Source organism: Nyctereutes procyonoides, unplaced genomic scaffold (genome assembly GCF_905146905.1).
Source record: "Nyctereutes procyonoides isolate TBG_1078 unplaced genomic scaffold, NYPRO_anot_genome, whole genome shotgun sequence".
NCBI classification, from domain to species: Eukaryota; Metazoa; Chordata; class Mammalia; order Carnivora; family Canidae; genus Nyctereutes; species Nyctereutes procyonoides.
This window is the reverse complement of record NW_026575051.1, coordinates 48,890,812-48,913,027: the sequence shown is the minus strand read 5'-3', so window position 1 is coordinate 48,913,027 and position 22,216 is coordinate 48,890,812. Positions and strand designations below refer to the sequence as shown.

The 22,216-nt window shown below is 45.6% G+C and overlaps 1 protein-coding gene across 3 annotated transcripts in view; it reads right to left on the bottom strand.

Annotated features, from left to right (window-relative positions):
- Positions 1-22,216, bottom strand: part of ANKRD6 (ankyrin repeat domain 6) — a 201,088-nt gene that overhangs the window by 4,047 nt on the left and 174,825 nt on the right. For all 3 annotated transcript variants that reach the window (XM_055330658.1, XM_055330657.1, XM_055330659.1), the window contains exons 6-15: positions 21,744-21,842; positions 20,014-20,112; positions 17,758-17,856; positions 16,509-16,586; positions 12,197-12,301; positions 10,552-10,686; positions 10,038-10,223; positions 9,387-9,539; positions 1,431-1,544; positions 609-735 (exon numbers count right to left, since the gene is read on the bottom strand). In XM_055330658.1, the coding sequence (XP_055186633.1) occupies positions 609-735; positions 1,431-1,544; positions 9,387-9,539; positions 10,038-10,223; positions 10,552-10,686; positions 12,197-12,301; positions 16,509-16,586; positions 17,758-17,856; positions 20,014-20,112; positions 21,744-21,842 (1,195 nt within the window). The remainder of the gene's footprint in view (positions 1-608; positions 736-1,430; positions 1,545-9,386; positions 9,540-10,037; positions 10,224-10,551; positions 10,687-12,196; positions 12,302-16,508; positions 16,587-17,757; positions 17,857-20,013; positions 20,113-21,743; positions 21,843-22,216) is intronic.

Genomic DNA, 22,216 nt, shown 5'->3' with positions numbered 1-22,216 from the left:
AGTTTTACACAGTTGGACAAAGGTAAAAGGCTGATCAAAGGGAAGAAAGGAGGGCAGCCCCAGTGGCTCAGCGGTTTAGCACCACCTTCAGCCCAGGGAGTGATCCTGGAGACCCGGGATCGAGTACCGCATCAGGGTCCCTGCATGGAGCCTGCTTCTCCCTCTGCCTGTGTCTCTGCCTCTCTCTCTCTCTCTCTCTCTCTCTGTCTCTCTCATGAATAAATAAATAAAATCTTAAGGAAAAAAAAAAGAGAGAGAAACACAAGGGCCAGGGCAAGAGCCCTGCTGAAGAGACAGATGTTCATTCATCACTCTTCATCTTTGGGGCCCACTCTGACACCACAGACATACCTGAAACACTGCTATCACCAGTCACCAATTCTTTTATTCCTTCATTCAAATGTTTGAATACTTAAATGGGAGCGCTTTATTACCTTATAGGAACAGAATGTACAGCAGTAAGCAAAATAACTCCTTGAACCTACAGAGTTTACAATCCAGTGTTTTCCACAGCCCTATACTATGGGATGCCTCTGGATGTAGCTGAGAACAATATCTGGGGGTTTTACCACCTTTGGATGGAATGGCTCTCATCGCACATGTGTTACCTGTAGAGGACTCGCAAGTAGATGGTGTGGATTTGGTCCTAGAGGCCCTAGAATCTCCAGAAAGCTTCAGCTCCAGATTCTGAATCTTTAACATGCACCAGGTTTTTAATTCATCCACTAATGACATCTATTAAAAAAAAACCCACATAAATGATCAGGTGAATCTGACATGTGGTATATGAATTACAGCATCAAGATTAGACTTTTCAATTACGATAGTTCAAGATACCATCTTGACAAGCCTAGAAGTTGTGGATGACCTTGCCCTCCCAAAAGCCACACAGCCGTCTCTGCTCGCTTGCCCTCTGTAGACCGGAATTCACCTGGCACCAAACCCAATCGTTTCAATAATCTTTGAATGACTTAGGGCAAGGGACACCTTGAACACCCAATGCTTCCCGAATCTTACAAATCAAGAACTTCTGGCTTCCTAGGAGCATGAACTCTTGTACACTCAACAAGTACTCATTTATGTCTATTGTCTGAGGTAGACAGACTCCCCAGGGGCAGGAACCAAAGCTTGCTCACAGCAGAACAGTGCCCAACAAATGCACAACGCATAGAAGTGATCCAAAGCAGAGACCACATTTTCCCCAGCGTGTTCTTTAAACGGTTCAGTCTCCATCTATTACCAGAATATTCAACAACAAATGAACTGAACTACATGTTCTATCTTCATTTCAGAGTTATAAAAAGGATATGGTACATGACACAAATGCTCTTCTGGGTTCTTGGCCTCTGGGTATTCAGTGATGGATCTGCGTCTTAACTCAGTGGAGATGTGTAGTCAGTACCCAGGTAAGAACAGATCCTGGTTCTCACCTGTCGTTTCTCTCCCTCGTGCTTCTCTGCGTCTGAGTGCTGCTGCAGGCGGTTCAGGCACTCCGTCCTTTCTGCTGAGAGCCGCTCAACCATCAGCTTGTCCAGAACACGCATCTAGAAGTCAAGGGGCAAAGAGCATAGGACTGAGATGATCTAAGGATGGGGCTCTGCGAGACCAAGCAGGGGCCAGAAAGAATAGAAACAAGCCTCAACTTCTCTTTTCATCTAGTTTCATCTAGTATTCATTGGACTCTAGTTTTTTCCAATCCCTGAGCATGTTTCTGTGTAGTCAAGGCTTCTTTTTCTCATTGTGGATGTCCTAAGGGATTGAAGAGATGAAACACAATAAATCTACAACTTGAGCCAATGCAGACCTTGTACACAGGGGTATTTTTGTAGGTCTCAGAACATTATTTCCAAGACTATCACTGAAAAGGAAAACTATATCTAAATGTTTGGAGCTATACATGATTTTAATTACCCTTTCCATTTTTAACACCCTTCACTTAAATGCTAGTGGCTGCCTGTGAGGTAGTGAAAGAAGCTGAATTGCTCAGGGCTTTTATCCAGTGTTAGTAATCAAAACAAGTGTGAAGAAAGGTAGGGAGGGAGTTCAGAGAAAGTGTTTCAGAGAATGAATGGCTGCCCCTTCTTAATGATGTCCTCCTGGGTCCCCCATCATCTTGACATTTGCCCCAGGGCCCTAACAGCCAGGAAAGCCAGACTTTCACTGCATTGACAAGGTTCAAACAAGGGAAAGGAACATTGCTACCAGGGACCGGCCCACAAGGGCTCACTGCTGAGCTCCTCTCCTGGGTGGGACAAGCATGATGTTCCACACTCAGATGGACAAAACACAAACAAAAAGAAGATTCATTCTGGAGAAGTGATGAGGGCTCACCGGTGAGCTCTTCTCCTGTCAGGGACACACAGGATGTTCAAAAGAAAAAAATGCAGCAGCAGTTCTGGAGATGTGGTAAGCACCTGTGTTGTTTCTTCATCCCTCGTGTTTTTCTGTGAACCGCTCTCCTGTTTTCTAGGATTGGTCTCCTCCCTTATCTCCTTATCCTCTGTCAAGAGCAACCCATGTTGATACACAGCTTTGTTCCAGGGCATGGCTGATTGATTCAGGCATGAGCACCGGACTCACGCCACACCAGAGTCCTTTACCTGTGATTAGGGATGAGGACTAAGAGTCTCCACCCCCATCTGTCACCCTTCTTGAACTGAAGTGAGGTCCTTGAGAAAGTCCACCATTTATCTAATACACTTCTCTCTGGGCTTAGGCTAGTTGAAGTGGCTTTTATTTGTAAAACAGTCTTAACTAATATATTAGGGCAGTAGGAAAGATTTCTTAAACAGGCTTTCCATTAGTACAAATAGCAAATAAACCTAAAATGTTGTACTTCACCAACAAACAAGGAAATAAGAATTAAAGATCATCCTTAAAAAAAAAAAGATCATCCTTAATTTGGCAAAAACTTTAAAAATGGTAACATTAATGATGGCAAAGATTTGTGACAGAGACTCAATTTATATCCCATCTGACTGTTGGATATAAATTTGTACAACCTGGGGCACCTGGGAGGCTCAGTGGTTGAGTGTTTGCCTTTGGCTCAGATCATGATTCCTAGGTCCTGGGATCAAGTTCTACATCAGGCTCCCCGCAAGGAGCCTGCTTCTCTCTCTGCCTCAGTCTCCACCTCTGTCTCTGTGTCTCTCATGAATAACATTATTCTTAAACTTTGAACCCAATTATCCTAACTCTGAGCAAATAACTTGAAAAGCAAACATTTATGCACATAAATGTTCATCATAGTATTACTTATAAGAGTGAAGAGCTATAAGTGACTTAATTTTTTTTAAAGATTTATTTATTTATTTATTCGTGATAGACAGAGAGAGAGAGAGAGAGAGGCAGAGACACAGGAGGAGGGAGAAGCAGGCTCCATGCCGGGAGCCCGATGTGGGACTCCATCCCGGGACTCCAGGATGGCGCCCTGGGCCAAAGGCAGGCGCTAAACCGCTGAGCCACCCAGGGATCCCCTATAAGTGATTTTAAAGTCTAACAAAAAGGAATGGTTAAATAAGCTGTTGTATTAATATGCTAGAATATTGTGAAGCAAAGGACACAGGAAAGTGCTTAGGAGGTCAAATTAGGTGAAAAAAGCTGGAAGCAAAAATATATAACTTAAGGTCTCACCTAGTATTCATCAAACTCTAGCTTTGCATAATCCCTGACCATGTTTGTGTAGTCAAGGCTTCTTTCTCTCATTAGTGAAAATCCTAAGGTGTTGAAGAGATGGAACACACAGTAAATCTACAACTTGAGCCAACACAGATCTAGTATTAGGGTAACCTAAGGTATAACTTAGGGCAGTGGGCAGGGGGAATGGGCGAACTAGGTGATAGGGATTAAGGAATGAACTTGTTGGGATGAGCACTGGGTGATGTATGAAATTGTTGAATCACTATATTGTACAGCTGAAATATAACACTGTGTGTTAACTATACTGGAAGCAAAAATAAAATAAACCATGTACTAGATAAAAACAAATTTATGCGTAGCTTTATTTTTTTTAATGCGTAGCTTTATATACAGAAGAGTACATTGCCACTAAGTAGCATACTGAAACTCAATATGTCTAAAATAATACTAAATTTAGACATAAGCTACAAAGATGACAAGGGCTCTTCGGGTCCACGATGGTGAGGCAGGAAAACCTTGTAATCTCCTACACAGACACACCAAATCTATACTTATTTATAGAGCAATTCCTCCTAAAGACCTGGGGGATGACTGAGCAGTATCTGTACCACAAACAATAAACCATATAGAGAACAGCAAGGAAGACAGAGTCACAGTAGCAAAGGGAACCCCCCACCCCCAACACTGTGAACTGTAGTGGAGATAGAACTGAGGGCATGTGGGTACACTTCTGCCCTAGTGTACAGAAGAAGAGCCAGGATATAAAAGGGCAACTAGAGTACAAAGGATCCAGCCCTAGAACCCTGCCAAATATCAAGGGAGCCACTGAACTCTCCCCAGGTCAGAAGGGCTAGCGAGCACCATGGTCTCTCTTCCTCCCCAGCTTGATGCCACAGATGGGGAGCAGGGCCTGGGCACCACCGCCATCCTGTCACCTCAGTGAGCCCTGCCCTAACCCACACTGGGTCTCTCTGCCCTGCCAAGGCAGCCTGGGCGTGGTACACACTTGAATATCTTCTGTCAGTGCTCACTGACATGGGTGCAAAGTGTCTCGAACGCTCCAGGCCCATGTCACTTCAACACCAAATGACTTGCCAGGGCACACTCAACGCAGAGTCCCCTTTGGCTCTAGACAATGTGCTGGGGTGCACCCTGTGCAGAGCACCTCAGAACACATCAGCGTGCACCCACTTCACCTCTGCGGAGGCCTCTGGCACAGAGGGCCCCAGCGCTGCCCCAAACTCACCCACTCCAGCTCGGGCCATCCTCTGATACAGGCCCAGTGCGGAGAGTCTGGGGACCCCTAGGCCACAGCAGCCACAGTTCTACCAGCCAGCCAAAGTCCCCAAGCATACACACTCTAACAGGGGGATGACCAGACACAAGAATGTTCCTTCAAGCTGTTCTGCTTAATTCGTAGAAACAAGCTTAGAAAGTCAAGCAAAATGAGACGAAGGAATAGGCTTCAAACAAAAGAACAAGACAAAAGAACTAAATGAAACAGAAATAACTAATTTACCTGATAAAAGTTCAAAGTAATGGTCTTAAAGATGCTCACCAGCTGCAAAGAAGGGGAAGAACTCAGAATTTCAAGGAAGAGACAGAAAATATAAAAAGAACCAATCAGAGTTGAAGAATATAGTAACTCAAAAAGAAAAATACAATAGAGGAAATCAACAGAATAGAGGATGAAGAATGGGTCTGGAATCTGGAAGATGAGGTAATGGAAAGCACCCAAACTGTTCAATAAGAAGAAAAAAAAAGAATTAAAAAAAAATAATGATACCTAAGAGATCTGACAACTGCAAACAAACATTTGCATTATAGGAATCCCAGAAGGAGGGGAGAGGGAAAAGAGAACAGAAAACTTATTTGAAGGGAGAGCTGAAAACTCCCTTTAGCTGGGGAAGGACACAGACATCTGGGTTCAAGAAGCACAGAGAGTTCTGAACAAAATGAAAATTTTGAAAAAATTTTTTTGAATAGAACTACAAAAGACCCTGAATAGCCAAAGCAATCTTATAAAGAAAAAGCTGCGGGCAGCCCAGGTGGCTCAGCGGTTTAGTGCCACCTTCAGCCCAGGGCATGATCCTGGAAACCGGGGATCGAGTCCCATGTCAGGCTCCCTGCATGGAGCCTGCTTCTCCCTCTGCCTGGGTCTCTGCCTCTCTTTCTCTCTCTCTCTCTAATAAATAAAAATAAAATCTTAAAAAAAAAAAAAGAAAAAGCTGGATGAAATCCCAGATTTCAAGATATACCACAAAGCTATAATAGTCCAGACAATATGGCACTCACACAAAAACAGACACAGAAATCAATGAAGAGGATAGAGAGCCCAGAAATAAACCAACATCTAAATGGTCAATCTATGAAAAAAGAGGCAGGAATATATGGGGGACAAGACAGTCTCTTCAATAAATGGTGCTGAGGAAACTGGACAGCTACATGCAAAAGGATGAAACTGGACCACTTTCTTACACCATACCAAAAAAAATGAATTTAAAATGGATGAAAGACTTAAATGGAAGGCCTAAAACCATTAAACTTTTAGAAGAAAATAGAGGGAGTAATCTTTTTGCCATTGGCCTTAGAAACATTTTTCTAGATAGCTCTCCTCAGGCAAAGAAACAAGAGCAAAAATAAACCACTGGGATTACGCCAAAATAAAAAGCTTTTGCACACTGAGGAAACCATCAACAAGATGAAAGTGCAACCTACTGAATGAGAGAAGATACCTACGTGTGATATGCCCAATAAGGGGTTAACAATCAAAATATATAAATAACCTCTACAACAATAAACAATTTGATTTAAAAATGGGGGAAGGACCTGAATAGACATTTTTCCAAAGAAGACAGATGGCAGACATATAAAAGACATTCAAAATCATTAATCAGGGAAATACAAATCAAAACCACAATGAGAGAAAAAAAAACACAATGAGACGATCACCTCAAGCCAGTCAGAAGAGCTAGTATCAAAAACATAAGAAATAAGTGCTGGCTAGGATGTGTAGAAAAAGGAACCCTCATGCACTGTTGGTGGGAAATGTAAGCTGGTAAAACCACTGTGGAAAACGGTATGGAGGTTCCTCAATAGAATTATCATATATGACCCAGTAATTCCACTACAGCGTATTTACCTGAAGAAAACAAAAACACTAACTTGGAAAGACATATGCGCTTCTATGTTTATTACAGCATTATTTACAATAGTCAACATAGGGAAGCAGCCCAAGTATTCACTGAGAGATGAATGGATAAAGAACATACAGTGTGTATGGGGCGCCTGGGTGGCTCAGTTGGTTAAAAGTCTGACTCTTGTTTTTGGCTCAGGTCATGAAATTGAGCCCTGAGTTAGGCTCACGCTCAGGGTGGAGTCTGCATGGCCCCTTTCTCCCCCTGCTCGTGCATGCACATGTACTAATAAATAAGATCTTAAAAAAAAAAAAGATATGGTGTACACACACACCCACACACCCCAAATGAAGTACTGCTCAGCCATAAAAAAGAGTATCTTGCCATTTGTGACAATATAGATGGACCTAGAGGGTATTACACTAAATGAAATAAGTCAGAGATGAATACCATATGATTTCACTTATGTAGAATCTAAAAAAAAAAAAAAAAAATCAGAAAGAGACCCATAAATACAGAGAACTGGTAGTTGCCAGAGAAGGGGTAGGTGAAATGGGTGAAGGGGAGTGGGAGGTACAGGTCTCCAGTTATGGAATGAATAGGTCATGAGGGTGAAAGGTAACAGATAACTACACTGGGTCGTGAGCATGGCATAACAGTGACTTGTCAAATCATTATGTTGTATACCTGAAACTAATGTAAACTAAACTATGCCAACTACAGTTCAATTAATTATTTTCTAGGAAAATAGACCAAACCAGGAATGGAGGGGATCTCCAGGAAGTGTCACTATATTTCATATTTCTGTAATGTGGAATGTTTTTCCCAATTAATATGTGTTAGCCTATAAATTTTTAAAGTACTTTTTGTATTTAAAAGTCTATATCCAAAAATAAATAAATAAATAAACAAACAAACAAACAAATAAATAAATAAATAAATAAATAAATAAATAAATAAAATAATAAAAATAAAAGTCGATATCTGGGGATCCCTGGGTGGCTCAGCAGTTTAGCACCTGCCTTCGGCCCAGGGCATGATCCTGGAGACCCGGGATTGAGTCCCATGTCAGGCTCCCTGCATGGAGCCTGCTTCTCCCTCTGCCTGTGTCTCTGTCTCTGTCTCTCTCTCTCTGTGTCTATCATAAATAAACAAATAAAATCTTTAAAAAAAAGTCTATATCCACCATACATTTCTTATTACAAAGGGAAAATGTAACTTTGATGGAAGAAAGGGTGATTACCAACTTAGCCAAGTGTCAGGATGTTTCATTAATAATAAATCTGATCATTACATGCCTCCCGATGTGATGTCATTTGAAGTTTACACCATTAACTATGAAATTTTTTTGCCAAAATAATTTTTAACCCAAACCTAAACAGGCATCTAGACACTAGTGGTTTCTCAAATGGAGGTGCATCAGCATCACTTGGAAGTCTTGTTAAGACATGATTACTAGATCCCACTCCCAGAGGTTTATTCGCGATTAAGTAGATCTGGACTGAGGCCCAAGAATTTGCATCTCCCTGCCACCCCGCACACAACTGCGCAGATAATGTTGATGCTACTGGTAACAAGCAGGACACGCTGAGACCCACTGCTCTAGACCTAACAACATTCAGTTCACAGAAATACAGACAAAGGAACAAGTTGAGTAACATCATGAAGAGACTATCAGGCAAATCCAGAACACTGAACATCCTCTATAGTAACAACTGGCCTGGACTTTTAAAAAAGTTAGTATCACAGGAATAAAGACAAAAGCTGGAACAAGGAATCAGACTATTTATTGTAGATTAAAAAAACAAACAAACAGGAGACATAACATGAATGCACAAAAGAATCACTAGATGCTGAGCTGAGATTGAAAACAAAAACCAACTATAAAAAAATGCTTCAGAAGAACTAAGAATATCTGAATATGGATGGAATATTATGCAATTACTGTTAATTTTCTTATATTTGATAATGGTATTCTATTATGAAGAGGAAAGTCCTTATTCTCAGGTGATGAGCTCTCAAGTATTTAGAAGTGAGAGATCAGGATAGTCTCCAACTAAAAGCTCAAACAGTTCAGCAAGAGAAAAAAGCGTGAGAAACACATAGAGCCAATGTGGCAACCATATTAACAATTGGTTGAATCTAGGTGGAGGGTAAACAAGCATTCATTACACTATTTCAATGTTTTTCTTTGCTTCATTTGAAAATTTTCAAAGTAAAGACACCTATAGACATGATCGTTCTAATTGTGTGAGATGGGAAAGAGGTATATGGGATATAAAAGACGACATAAAAGAAGAAAATAAACCCAAATATCAATAGTGACTTGTCACTGCAGTGGGTGTCTCCGTGATTTCTTTTCCTAATTTTCCTATTTTAAAAAAATGCTCTATAATGGATATTACTTTTATAAGCAGAGACAATTTAAACGTGATCTTAAAAAATTTTAATAAATGAGTTTGAAAGAAATCACGAGAGCAGGCCTCTTCCCTGTTGGCCCGCCTGACATGCTCAGGGCAGAGTCTAGAACAGAAGGACGTGCTGAGGGCTCTTTCCAAGTTCGTTTCCTGTCAGAACACCTGGATGTGAGAAGATGCGCAACACACTGACCTGGTGCTGGGTCTTGTTCTCCATATGTCCCAGCTTTGTGTTCATTTTATCCTGAACTGACCCGAGCTCCGCTTTGATCTCCTCCACAGTTGCCTCCAACTGGTTCTCCAGCTTGTTGATTAGGGGTTCACATCGACACCCATTTATTGGTGCCTGATGGGAGAACAATAAAGGAATCAATCCACTCAGTCATTCCTTCAACAGATTGGTTTTGAGCACCCATCCAGTGCCAGTCAGTATGCCGGGGGACACAGAGGATGCACGAGGCAGACTCATCCCTGGCATGACTTTGGGATGTCCAGTGGGCCAAGCTTTGGGACCAACAGGCACTAACAAAATTCAGAGACACAGGGACACAGGGTTACACAGGGTCCTTGTCACTTTTATGCACCTGGGGGCCTGTGGGCCTCAAGATTACCTAGTCACCTAACGATGGTACAGAAAGCTTTGTGACTACCTCTGTTTGTCTGGGCCTAAGCTACGGGGACGTGCCTGCAGCTTAGGTCAGGAGGGCCATCTGGTTTATCCTCAAAGCTCATGCCTTCCTAAGTCGTCAACACGGAAAGTGGATATCAGTCCCAGGAACAGTAATAAATAGACAGCCTTGCCCAAGGCCTACGGTCCCACGTCCAGACAGGGCTCGCTGGGTACCTGCATCACTTTCCCGTCCTTGCCCCGGTACAGCGTGTAGAGCTGGTACGCTCTGAACTCATGGGGAGGGGGCGGGGGTGAACACCGGTGCCTGGCTCTCTTTTTAGGATGGTTATGAGCATGCACGTTCTTCTGATGTCCAGGCTGTTGGTCTGCTGGTGGGGTGGGGTCAGAAAACGCTGACACCTGTGGGAGAGGAAGCGACAATACCCCTGAGCACTGTGACATCTGCAGGACTGACACCCAGCCAACCGCTCGCATCTCACCCACGTTTGGCCAAAGAACCCGCCTTGCTTTGTCTCGTGGCATTCCACTCTAAGCACCACATGTCAAAAGAAATACATCAGCACGCTAACCTTGTGTTTGAAGCTAGCCAGATTTAATTTCTGGGCTCTGGCTGCCAACCAGCAAGCCAAGTGAAGCGGCTTTTAGCTAGTGGGCATGACGCTATCCCAGGGCCCTCTGCCAACCCATCTCCCAGCCCTCTCTTGGCTGCTTTCACGTGCCTCCTGACCTTGGGCCTTGACTTTCTCTGCCTGTTGTCCTTTGCTCTGGGCTCTGGGGAGGCGGACAGGAAATCTTCTCTAGCTTCTTCTTTTCTGGGTACAGCCTGCTCACTGCTGGGGGTGTCTCCTGCTGAGACACTTCCCTACAGAGGGGAAAAAAAAAAAAAAGCCCAGAAACGAATTCTAATTGCATCCCTCTGCTTTTTTCTGTAATGGTGTAAAATTCTGTTTTCAAGACTGCATCCACTAAAGGACCCGTGGGACTCTGAGCCAATGACAAATAGGGAACGCCGCTCGGTGGTCTAAACCGAAGACATTCTGTTTTACTAATCGGTTGAATATTTGGCTTTTGCTTTATTAGGTGCTAAACTAAATATAGTCTTGGGTCTAATTCTATATTCTAGAGCTTCGGGGCCTACCATAAACATCTTTTCAACATTAGAGATTCAAAAAAAATTTTTTGCATTTCAACCACAACAAAAAAAACATTCATTCTGGGGATCCCTGGGTGGCTCAGAGGTTTGGTGCCTGCCTTGGGCCCAGGGCATGGTCCTGGAGTCCCAGGATTGAGTCCCACATCGGGTTGCCTGCACGGAGCCTGCTTCTCCCTCTGCCTGTGTCTCTGCCTCTCTCTCAGTGCGTCTCTCATGAATAAATGAATAAAATCTTAAAAAAAAAATTCATTCTTCGAACTTGGCCCTCATAATGGAGTAGGAGAAACGTCTGAAATGAAAAAAACATCACATTTCCAATCCTCGTAAGAACTTTCACAAATTAATATATACAATACACCCACAGGAACTTATCAGAGTCACAATGCCTTAACCCTGGAAACGGATAAGAAGACTTCAAAATAGAATAATGAGTACTTGGTATAAAAATCTTATGTGCCAAAAGTTGTCTTTGTAGCCTAGTCTTTTTCCTCCTGCGAGAGCTGCAAGGCAGGGGTCATTCCAGGGCTACGGCGTACGGCTGTGCGAGCTGTCCACTGTACAAGGGCACCGAGCAGAGGGAGCTGAAATCCAGCTCCGGCTCTTTTATCTTGGGTGCCCTGAGCAGGGCCGGGCTGCCCAGGGGGCATCTTTTTCTAAACGTTCACCGAGGAATCACATGGGCTAGCACAGCCTCCGTCCATGCCCTAAGCAGAAAGGAAGGAGAAACCCTATGCCAATGGTTGTCAAACTTTAGTCCACTTCAGAAGCCCCTGCGGGGCTTGTTCAAACACAGATTGCTGGGCCCCCTCCCGGGGCTTCTGATCCGGGGGAGGGGGGCGTCTCAGATGAAGCCCCAAACTCTGCATTTTTAACAAGGTCCCAGATGACACAGTGGTCAGTCACCACATTTTGAAAACCACCGCCCTATACCGTTAAGGGCAGTGTCAGAGGCAGTGCCGTCCACACGGTGGTGACGAGGCCACAAACACAGGGGGCTAGAAGACACCCCCACACGAAGATCGGCAGCACAGGCCTAGGATCTGAAACCCCTGAAACCCCGGAGGAGTGGCGGACACGAAGCTGAAGAGAAAGCACTGGCAACGGTCTGAAGACCCAGGGGAAGAGACAGACAGACGAGGGCCTGGCAGCAGGAGCAGCGAGGGGGGGCATCCTCTGTAAGGGGGTGAGGCTGGGGAGGGGCGGGAGGGCTACCCCCCACCTTGCCTTGCGCCACCTCATCTCTTGGCACAGACTGGGCTCTCCTCTCTTCCTTGAGCCTCTCTCTCTTTTTCCTCAGGCTTCGCCCACGACTGAAACGCAAGACCTGGAGGAGGCAAGAGGCATGGTTACCGACCAGTGGTGCGCGCAGATGGGCTCGACGTGCGGTCCTCGACCCGGCGCTCTGACCTCAGGAGCTCCCAGACTCGTCGGGGGACCACGCGTTCACGTCAAACAAGCTTCCAGACTGTCTGTGCCTCCCAGGCCTTGGGAGGGAGCAGCACCTCCCTGACGTCGAGGAGCGCACAGTCTAGGGCAGGAACCAGAGGCGCTCGTGTGCCGGGCCGCGGCCACCCCGAGGCGTGTGTGGGCTGCGCACACTTACCTCCAGCCCAGCACTCCCACAGACTAGGGGAGGAGTGGCACCCCCTGGAGGCGCGGGGCGTGGCGCACTGTGCCAGCCACCGGCTCCCTATCTTGGTGCCCTGGACCTGAACTAGCCCATCAGATTTTCTCTGGACCAGACTGTATTCAAGTCATTTGCAGCTTGATTCAAACACTGGAGGTCGGGGATCCCTGGGTGGCTCAGCGGTTCAGCGCCTGCCTTTGGCCCAGGGCGTGGTCCTGGGGTCCCAGGATCGAATCCCACATTGGGCTCCCTGCATGGAGCCTGCTTCTCCCTCTGCCTGTGTCTCTGCCTCTCTCTCTCTCTCTATCATGAATGAATAAATAAAACCTTAAAAAAAACAAAACCAAAACACTGGAGGTGCGTCTGTGAACCACGGTACCAACCGTGGGACAGGAATCTCTTCCCTAGAAGGAAGCAGTTGGTCTGGCCCTTCGAGGGCAGGACAGTAGAACAGACACAGGCGAGGGGACATGGGGTCCGGCAGCCTGATTTTGGAACCTAGCAGCAGCTAGCTGTAGACTCCTTGGGGAGGTTACGTCCCTCTGTATCCTCGAATGCACATGTGGGGAGTTCATGGAATTAGCCAAGACAAAGCAGATGGCTGGCGTGCCCTGGACCGGCAGTCACTGTTAGGGACCTTTCTTCCTGCCTCAGTCCTGTGAGTACCTTAACTGGCAGAGGAACTGTAACCAGAGTTCAGTCCTTTGAGCTTTGGTCTCTGGCCCAGCTCCACGCCCTTCCCCCAGTGGCCCCCAAGGTCGTCCCCTTTAACCAAGGAGGTCCAGGAAGTCAAGACATTTATTCAAAGTCTCACAATATTTCTGCAAAAAAACATTGGTCTTCATATGCAGATAGAGAAGGGTTCTCTGAAGTTCAGCACAGTGTTTTCATCTCGACGTTCAACTTTCTTATGTTTATTAAATTCAAATGACACCATTATATGACCTCTAGAAAGACCACAGAAAGAACCTTTACGAAAAAAATAAATAATAAAATAAAATAAATAAAATAAAATAAAAAAAGAAAGAACCTCTATGGGCAGCGGGTACCACCTAACTGGAGGATTCCTGATAATACCTACCCATGGCCGAAGCAGGTTTTTTAATTATATTCTCATCCCCTAAGCCAACAGCTCTCAAAGTGTCCAGGGAACCCTGGGTCCATGAAGCTAAAATCATCTCTATAATATCACAACCACGCCAGCCTTTTTCTCTCTCACACTGAGTGTACAGTGGTGTGTGCCAGAAGCTGCACACAATACTCCAGTGGATGGTGTGCAGAAGTAAAGGAAAGCCCTCTCATCTTCTCAAACAGTATGGAGATTTGCAAAAATGTAAAATAATGCTACTTCTCACACAATTTGTTTTGATAGTTACTTTTCTAAAAAATGACGCAATTTATGTTATCACAACATGAACTTATTTTTAAATGAATAAACATTTTTAACACTTCTCAACTTGAATTTCAAATATGGTAACTATGAATAGATATAAACACAGTTCTTCATGGGTCTCTAGAACATTAAGTGTCCCTAGACCAAAAGGTCTGAGACGCAAAAGGTCCTAAGCCCTTTCTTAAGCTAAATTCAGTCTCACTAGGAAATCAAATCTGATGAAAAGAAGTGACTAGTGCCCATCATTCATTCAGTTTATGGACTCTTGGAACAGGATACAGCCTCAGCATCAGCCCAAAATTCACTTTCAGAAGCATTTGTGAGCCGTATCCATCTAAAATGAGAAGGGATACTCAAGGTCACCCAAATCATCAGAATAACTCCCTCCATAGACCATGTTATTAGCCAGTGAAAATAACTTTGCATGGCTTATAGCCTTTCCCAGCGAACCATATCACCTACCAAATGGAATGTCATCAATCTTTTCCAGTTCACGGAAATCAGGGTATATGGATCTTTAGAAAGTAACCTCTTAGCACTGCTGTGAGCCATCGAAATCCATGGTCAACCAAGGTGCCAAGGCAAGGAGTTTCACACAAAGAGAAAGTCTAGTTTTGTAACTTCAGAACAAAAGAACGACATGTGTATGATTTTACGCATATTCCAAAGTTCCTTCGTGTCAAGGATAGAGTTTATCATATACAACCATGTAAAATACTTCTGTATAGTGTCATCCTATTTATATTTGCTATTCAAATGGGGGTGGAAAAACTGAAGCCTTTTTTTTTTTTTAACAGAAACACTAAAGGAGAATTCACATAGGAAAATGGTCCACAGTAAAGCTTTTTCCCTATGAACTCACATCCTTGAGTTCTGGAAGACAAAGGTTGGGTTAAAGGCCAGTAAGTCTGTGTTCCTTGGGGATAGCCCACCCCACAAAATTTGATGGTCTTCATATGGCTAAGGACAGAGCTGGCTGTCCACACTGCCAAACATTGAAATGTCACATAACAGAGATGGATTCTGACCCTTATTATAGCAATCTGTACTTTTTGATCTATAAGAGACCAGCATTTTTCTATCATGATTCATGGGTATGATTCCACTGATGATTTGTTTGCAAGTAGAAAGAGGTAGAAACTTTTTCTAAAGGACCACTTGACTTAGGCTGTCAGGGGCTCCACAGACTTCCAGACACCACTAAGTAGGACCAACTCCATGGGCAATAGGATGAACAGTTTTCAAAAGGCAAAAATCTTCACCACTTCCAGAAACTGCTAGGTATATCAGGCAGGATTTTAAAACTTAAATGGAATAATGGCCAAGCAGACTTCTGGGCTGCCAGGGCTCAGGCACAGCAGGCTGGTTTCTGGAATCTTCCTCCGGCTCTCTGAAACTTAACCTTCTCACAGCGTCAGTTAGAATAAGGTCAAAAACTAATCAGTTTTGCTGTCATGTAACTCAGAGTAGCTCCAATCGGGCAGGAAGCAAACCATTTCCTTAATATTGGACATTTAGGTTAACAAAATATTGGACAGCAACAAAAAAAAAGCAAACTGATTTCCATTGTGATGAATAATTATGAGAACTGCCAAACATTTTCCTACTATAGTTAGGAAAAGGGGCAGGATACAAAAGGGTATGTATATTAAGGCACAATTATAAAAATTATGTATCTGAAAGGTAACATGAAACAAAAGCAGTTATTTTAAGGTGCTGAAATGAATGGCTTATACATTATTAAATGTTAGATAATTTCAATCTCAACTAAAATGTTATCAATTTATGTTAAACGATGACCCAAATCCCATTATATTCAATAAAAAAGGAAAGAGGGGACGCCTGGGTGGCTCAGCAGTTCAGGGTGTGATCCTGGAACCTGGGATCGAGTCCCACCATAGGGCTCCTTCGGGGAGCCTGCTTCTCCCCCTGCCTGTGTCTCTGCCTCTCTCTGTGTCTCTCATGAATAAATAAATAAAATCTTTTTAAAAAATTTAAAAACGAAAGAATACTATATACTTAACTGCCTCTAATGGACATTTCCTGCTTTGTTTGCCCAGACTGGATCCCTTCCTCCCACCTTTCTCTAGGAACCACGTAGTCAGATATGGACTCAGGTGTCTTCCTAAAGCACCTGCCCTGCCCTACCTGTTCTGGGCATTTATTTGCTCCAATCTCGCCCATCATGATCCTCTTCTGTAATCATTTAAACCAGAACTTCTTCCCGGAGGACCTGGGGAGTTACAATCCACCAAGCTGGTAATGACAATGATCCAGCCACAGAGAAGAAAGGATGCCTACATATGAAGACGAGTGTGCTGGACCCGAAGTCTCAGGTTTTGGTTACCCTGGACGCCCACATGGAGTCCTCCACTTCCATGGCCTGGTTGCGAACCCATCAATTTCCTACTCAAGTTAGTTTGAACCGGGTTTAGTAGATGGCCACCAGAGAAGCCCAATAACTCTGCAGCCCCACATAATCAGTGTAATGGAAAATGCAATAGATCCTACCTGGGGAGCTTTAGTGAGGAGAAGAGCGACTTCTGGATTATTGTGGTAGCGGGCAGTCTCCAACGGAGTCTGGCCTGCCTACAGAAAGGCACAGGGGAGGACAAGTGAGTAAAAGACGCCAACCCTGTACACACCCAGCCCAAAGGGGACACCAACCCTGCACACAGCACACCAGCACGTACACCTAAGCCCAACAAAATATAATCACATGGAAGACCTGGCCCTGCTCTTGAGCCTCACCCCACTCAGGGAGGGAGCCAAGTCACACCTGAGGGCATAATGATTAACATACAGCAACAGAGGGTCAGTGCTGACCCAGCGAAAAGTGCTCCAAGAAGCAAAGCTCTGCAATACCTGCCCACCAAGGAATGATTCCTAGAAAAGAGAGGCGGGAATGTAAAAGACAAGGTCAAGCTGTAAGATTTCAGTTGTAGAAACACAAAGGATCATAAAATCCAGCCAAGCAATGAATGTTCCCTGGAGGACACCTGGAAGGGCGGATCAGGGCCCAGCCAAGTCTCAGGACCTGGATTGTAAAGAACAATTAGGAAGCTATGGCCATCGGAGGCTCTAAGGAGATTAAGCCAAGAAGCAGGAGTTGATAATGGTGGGATTCAAAGAAGGAAAAGGCATCATGGGACAGGTACAATCATGCACTACCCAATACAGGTAGGGGAGCTGTGAGGTGGAAGAGGAAGAAGAGGAGGAAGAGGAAGGCTTCAGTGCTCCCCAACCCTCCACTCCACTGCTCCACCCCCTGCCCCTCTGAGTCTGTGCTACTTCAGGAGGGCAGAGAGCACAGGTCAGCCTCAAGGAAGAAAGGGTGCTCGAGCTGGTGGCTGTCATCGGACCCGGGAGAGAGGGGGAATAGTGTGGGGTGGGATCCTGAGAGATTTTGGAGAGAGAAGAGTTTTGAGGATGATTAATCTGACAGTCATTTGTGGCCACTTTTCTGAGGACCCTATCCCTTTACAGGGCAGGAAATCACTTTCAGTAACATCCACTGGTCAGTTTACTTAGACACCTCTGACCTTCCAAGCTTTCCTGGCAGGATGTGCTCATTTGAGCTAGGAGTCTAAAGATAAGCCCTTAGGGCCCAACAACTCATGGGGCTGCCATGAGCAAGAGTTCCTACAGAGTAAGGCTGGGTGGGGCTGTGCGCCTTGCAGGAGGTGAGGCAGTAACAACACACTCCATTCTGGAAAAGGGTGAGAGTGACTTTTAGAAACATTGTTGCAACTTAACTTACATTATTAACAATGGTCCCATCTGCTCCAGCTTCCAATAAGATTTTAACCACCTTCTTGTGATTTAGGGCAGCAGCAACATGAAGTGCTGTGTCTCCAGCCTGAAATCAATCAGAAGAAAGGCTGCTAAACTCCACTGATTATGGTTTACAGCCCTCTGGTTTTCATCCCATGGCCTGGTGGTAGCTTCTCAAATTAGGATTTGCCTTAGACTGATTGATAGGGGGCCCTTTGCTCAAGGGTTATGTGGTTCCCTTTAAAATGACCTGTGTACAAAGATCACATTCCTTTCTGACCAAGGATACCAAAAATCACAGGATGAAGTACAGGGAGCAGAATATGTCGGGCTGGGGTGGCTGAGAACGGGGAGACCCGAAGCCTTACACAAAGCTAGAATGATGGGCACACAGCCAGGGGCCAGCAGGCTAGCCATCACAGAGCTCTGCACCATGTCCCTCTGCCCAGGGGGAGGACCCCTTGGTTTCTGAGTGCTAGAATGAGCAGAAGCTGCAAAAGTGGCTACTTCTACAAGCACCTGGGGGAATGTGAAGGGCTCACTGGGAATCACTCTGTAGGCTCAGGGGGTTCTTCATTTACTTGGGCGGAGTCACTGAAGAAAATCAGTGTTCACTTAACACCAGCTGTTCTCACCCCTTACCAAATAGCCTATATTAAAGTTCCAATTTTGGGCCCCCCCCAGTGGCACAGCGGTTTAGCGCCACCTGCAGCCCAGGTCATGATCCTGGACACCCAGGATCAAGTCCCATGTCGGGCTCCCTGCATGGAGCCTGCTTCTCCCTCTGCCTGTGTCTCTGCCTCTCTCTCTCTCTCTCTCTCTCTCTCTCTCTCGTGTGTGTGTGTGTGTGTGTGTCTATGAATAAATAAAATCTTTTAAAAAAAATAAAGTTCCAGTTTTCTTTATACATAAGATGTTCAGACAGTCAACTATGAAAGGCTATGGACAACTGTGGCCTGATGGGCCAATTCCAAATGTAAACATTTGTATTTCCCCAAGAAGAAGGATATAAATAAGGCAAATACAGATGTGAAATAATTCATTCTCTCCCATTGGGTGATCAGGTAAAGCTCTGGAGAACATGTTTTCCTGGGCAGCATGAAAATCCAGCTCTCCTGTGGCCTCCCCCGAGAATGGCTAGGGAGGTTTTGGCTCATTGCTGAGTCACTTGTGTGTGTTGGGGGATGCTCTGTAGCAGTGGTTTCCAACTTTGGCTGCAAATTGGAATCAGCTGGGGGAGCTTTAAGCCCTATTGATGCCCGGAGCCTGCCCCCAGGCACTGATTTAATTGTTCTGAAGTGTAGGCTGGGGCGCAGTGACTTCTCAAAGCTCTCAAGTGACTAAAACATCCTGCCAAGGTTGAGGAACACTGGTTCACGGGGTTTGGGTAAGGGTAATCTGCTGAACTGGAATCCTCTAGGAGGCTGTAGAATGACAGGATTTAGTTATTTAGCTAGGCCAGTGGTTCTCAATCCTGTCTGCACACTCTGGTCAAGAGCTTTCTAAAAATCCCATTTACCTGGATTCTGGTCATTTAAACTGGGGTAGGATTAGGCGATGGTATTTAGAATTTCCCTGTTGATTCTTATATGCAGCCGGGGTCAGAAACCACCATTATGGGGCACGGTTAATCTGAATAATGATCTGTTTTTAGAATTTCAGATATATGCACCAAAACTCAGAAAAGCCAAACTATCACTTAGGTATCAGTAAATACCAAGACATTAAAAAAAAAAAATCTAAACTACTGAAAAATCACACACATTTCCCCGGAACACTGTAATAATCACAGCTTTATTGCAAACCCCCACTCTATGGCACAGATGCAGATCACACACCCAATTTTACAGAGACCAGAGATTCCGTCAGCTCAAAGTGCCAGTGCAAGGAACGGAACTCAGGGAGTCAAGGGACATCTAATTCCCTGTTTCTTTATTTTGTCACATTCCTCTTTGTGGGTTTCCTTTGTAAAAGCATGAAAAGCAAAACCTGCCCCAGAATTTTCAGATGTTCAATGTGCAAATGTGGAGCTATGCACTGGAATGATAAGAGCAGGCTCTCCCTAGGGGACCAGATAAACCAGGACCACGGGAACTCGGTGGCACCCCCACGCAAAGGCCAGCACTGGCCTAGTCCTACACCTGAAGAGGCTCCCGGTGGCCTCTGCACCCGTTTGTGCTAACACACCTGTCAGCCTTGTGGGAAGGGGGCCGGGAGCCATGGGGAGGACACATGCACTGACCTGGTTCTTTTCATGGACAGAACAGAAAGCACTGAGGAGGAGCTTAATGATGGACAAGTGATTATAGCGCGCGGCAACGTGCAAACAGGTATCGCCTGCCTGCGGACAGAAATCAAACTCTGAGCACAATCTGAGCAATTACAAAAGAAAAAAGATCATTAAAAGACTGGCAGAGTAGCGTGTGTTCTCTAGAGGGGCTCGGCCTGAACTGGGAGCAGGGCAGCCCGGGTGGCCCAGCGGGTTAGCGCTGCCTTCAGCCCAGGGCGTGATCCTGGAGACCTGGGGTCGAGTCCCACGTCGGGCTCCCTGCATGGAGCCTGCTTCTCCCTCTGCCTGTGTCTCTGCCTCTCTCTCAATCTCATAAATAAATAAATCTTTGAGGTGGGAGCAGCCCCTTGCCCGCAGATGCTGTGCTGCTGTCTGCAGCTCCCCCGGCCGCACAGACTCTGCTTTCGGGGGTCAGATGCTGGAGGCCCATTGCCCCGAGACCTCACCAGGGCTAAGGCAGCCTCTGCCTACCCCGCACTTGCTAGGGATCCACTCAGCACGGCTTCCCCTGCAGCCCGAAGGCTCCGGACTATGCCGAATTAAGACCAACGGCACCGCCTTCGACATGAGCCCTTTTCATCGTGCGTTCGTCGTGCCTCAGGGCGGCAGGGAGAGCCGTCAGATTTTAAGATCACATGTGTTCTAAAAAAAAAAATTTGAGCTACATCTTATTGTGACACCATAGCCCACACGGGGCAGAGCAGGGGGTGCAGCTGACGGGGTGGCAATCACAGCACATAAAACTGGGCATGCAGAAAAACCCAGCATCAAGATCTTCCTTAGTGGTCACAGGCTAACTTGCTCCCAGAGAGAACAAAACTGGAGACAAAGTCATGACATCCTGCAGGGTTTTCTTGATGTTTCCATTCTGACTTTGTTTAGAGATGACAACCACTCAGCATAACCTTCTCCCCCAGACTAAGGGGGAGCCAGGCTCAAGGCCCAGGTTCAGGGCATTCTGAGACCTCAGCTAAGCCCGTTCTTTGAGAGGAGCCTCAGTCAGAGTCTCTAGCCAAGTGACTGAGGCACAGGACTTAGAAAAGGAAACAAGGGACACCCGGGTGGCTCAGCGGTTAAGCGCCTGCCTTCAGCCCAGGGTGATCTTGGGGTCACGAGATCGAGTCCGCATAAGGCTCCCTCCATGGAGCCTCCCTCTCTCTGTGCCTCTCATGAATGAATAAATAAAAATAAAAAATAAAAAAAAGAAAGGAAACCCCACTGCCTATGGAGGGAGGAAGCATACCCACGTGACCTCAAAAGTCAGGCCTCCCCAAGAACCACCGACCCAGGGGTGCCTCAGCAATGGATCTGCAGACGCAGGTCATGGAGCATCGGAAGGCCTTCCCTGCGTGGCATCATCTGCCGTTGCTAAACTGTACGTTACGTGGGCAGAGCTTTCCTGGGCTCGTTTGCCAGCACATGCCAGGAGAAACCTTGAAACAAACCCAGGCTGAGGAAGGAGGGGAAAGGCTGCGAGGAAAGCAGTGTTGTGACATCTTGATTGCTCTTCTCCTGCCCCTAGCCGACCCCTTAAGACATAGCAAAAAAGTGAATACTTTATAGATAGGCCCCAAACATTTTGCACATTTTCACTTTCTGTTAATACTCAGGTATGCTTTCGGAAGGGTTATTTCCCAAGGTGATTCAAGAGAGCGCGAGAGAAGCCGGATTTGTTCACCCACGTTATTTTTGAGGTCGGCCCGGGACCCGCCCAGCAGGAGGACGCGTGTGCTCTGGGAGTGGCTGTTCTGGCAGGCCAGGTGCAGAGCTGTGTTCCCCGCCTTGGAGAGAGGCAAGAGAAGGGAGGACACGTTAGCGACACGCTTCTCGGCAGACCTGCACCGGGCAGGCTTTGCAGACAGATGACAGACACTTGCAGGGAAAAGAAAAAGTCAATGCTCACATTCTCTGCTTCCTGACTGGTGACCCCAGCAGGGCGTTTCGGAAGCAAGAGCATTTCATTTGGAATCCAGACAGGCACAAGAGTCACATCTGTCAGGAAACCTTGGCTCTGCCACTTACTAGTTGAAAGTCACTGATCAAGACTCCTAATATGCTCAGTCTTGAATTCCTTACCTGTAAAACGGAATGTTTTACATTCCTGAGGCTGTAGGGATGAATTCAGAGTGCCTAGGAAAAGTTTTATTTAAGGGCC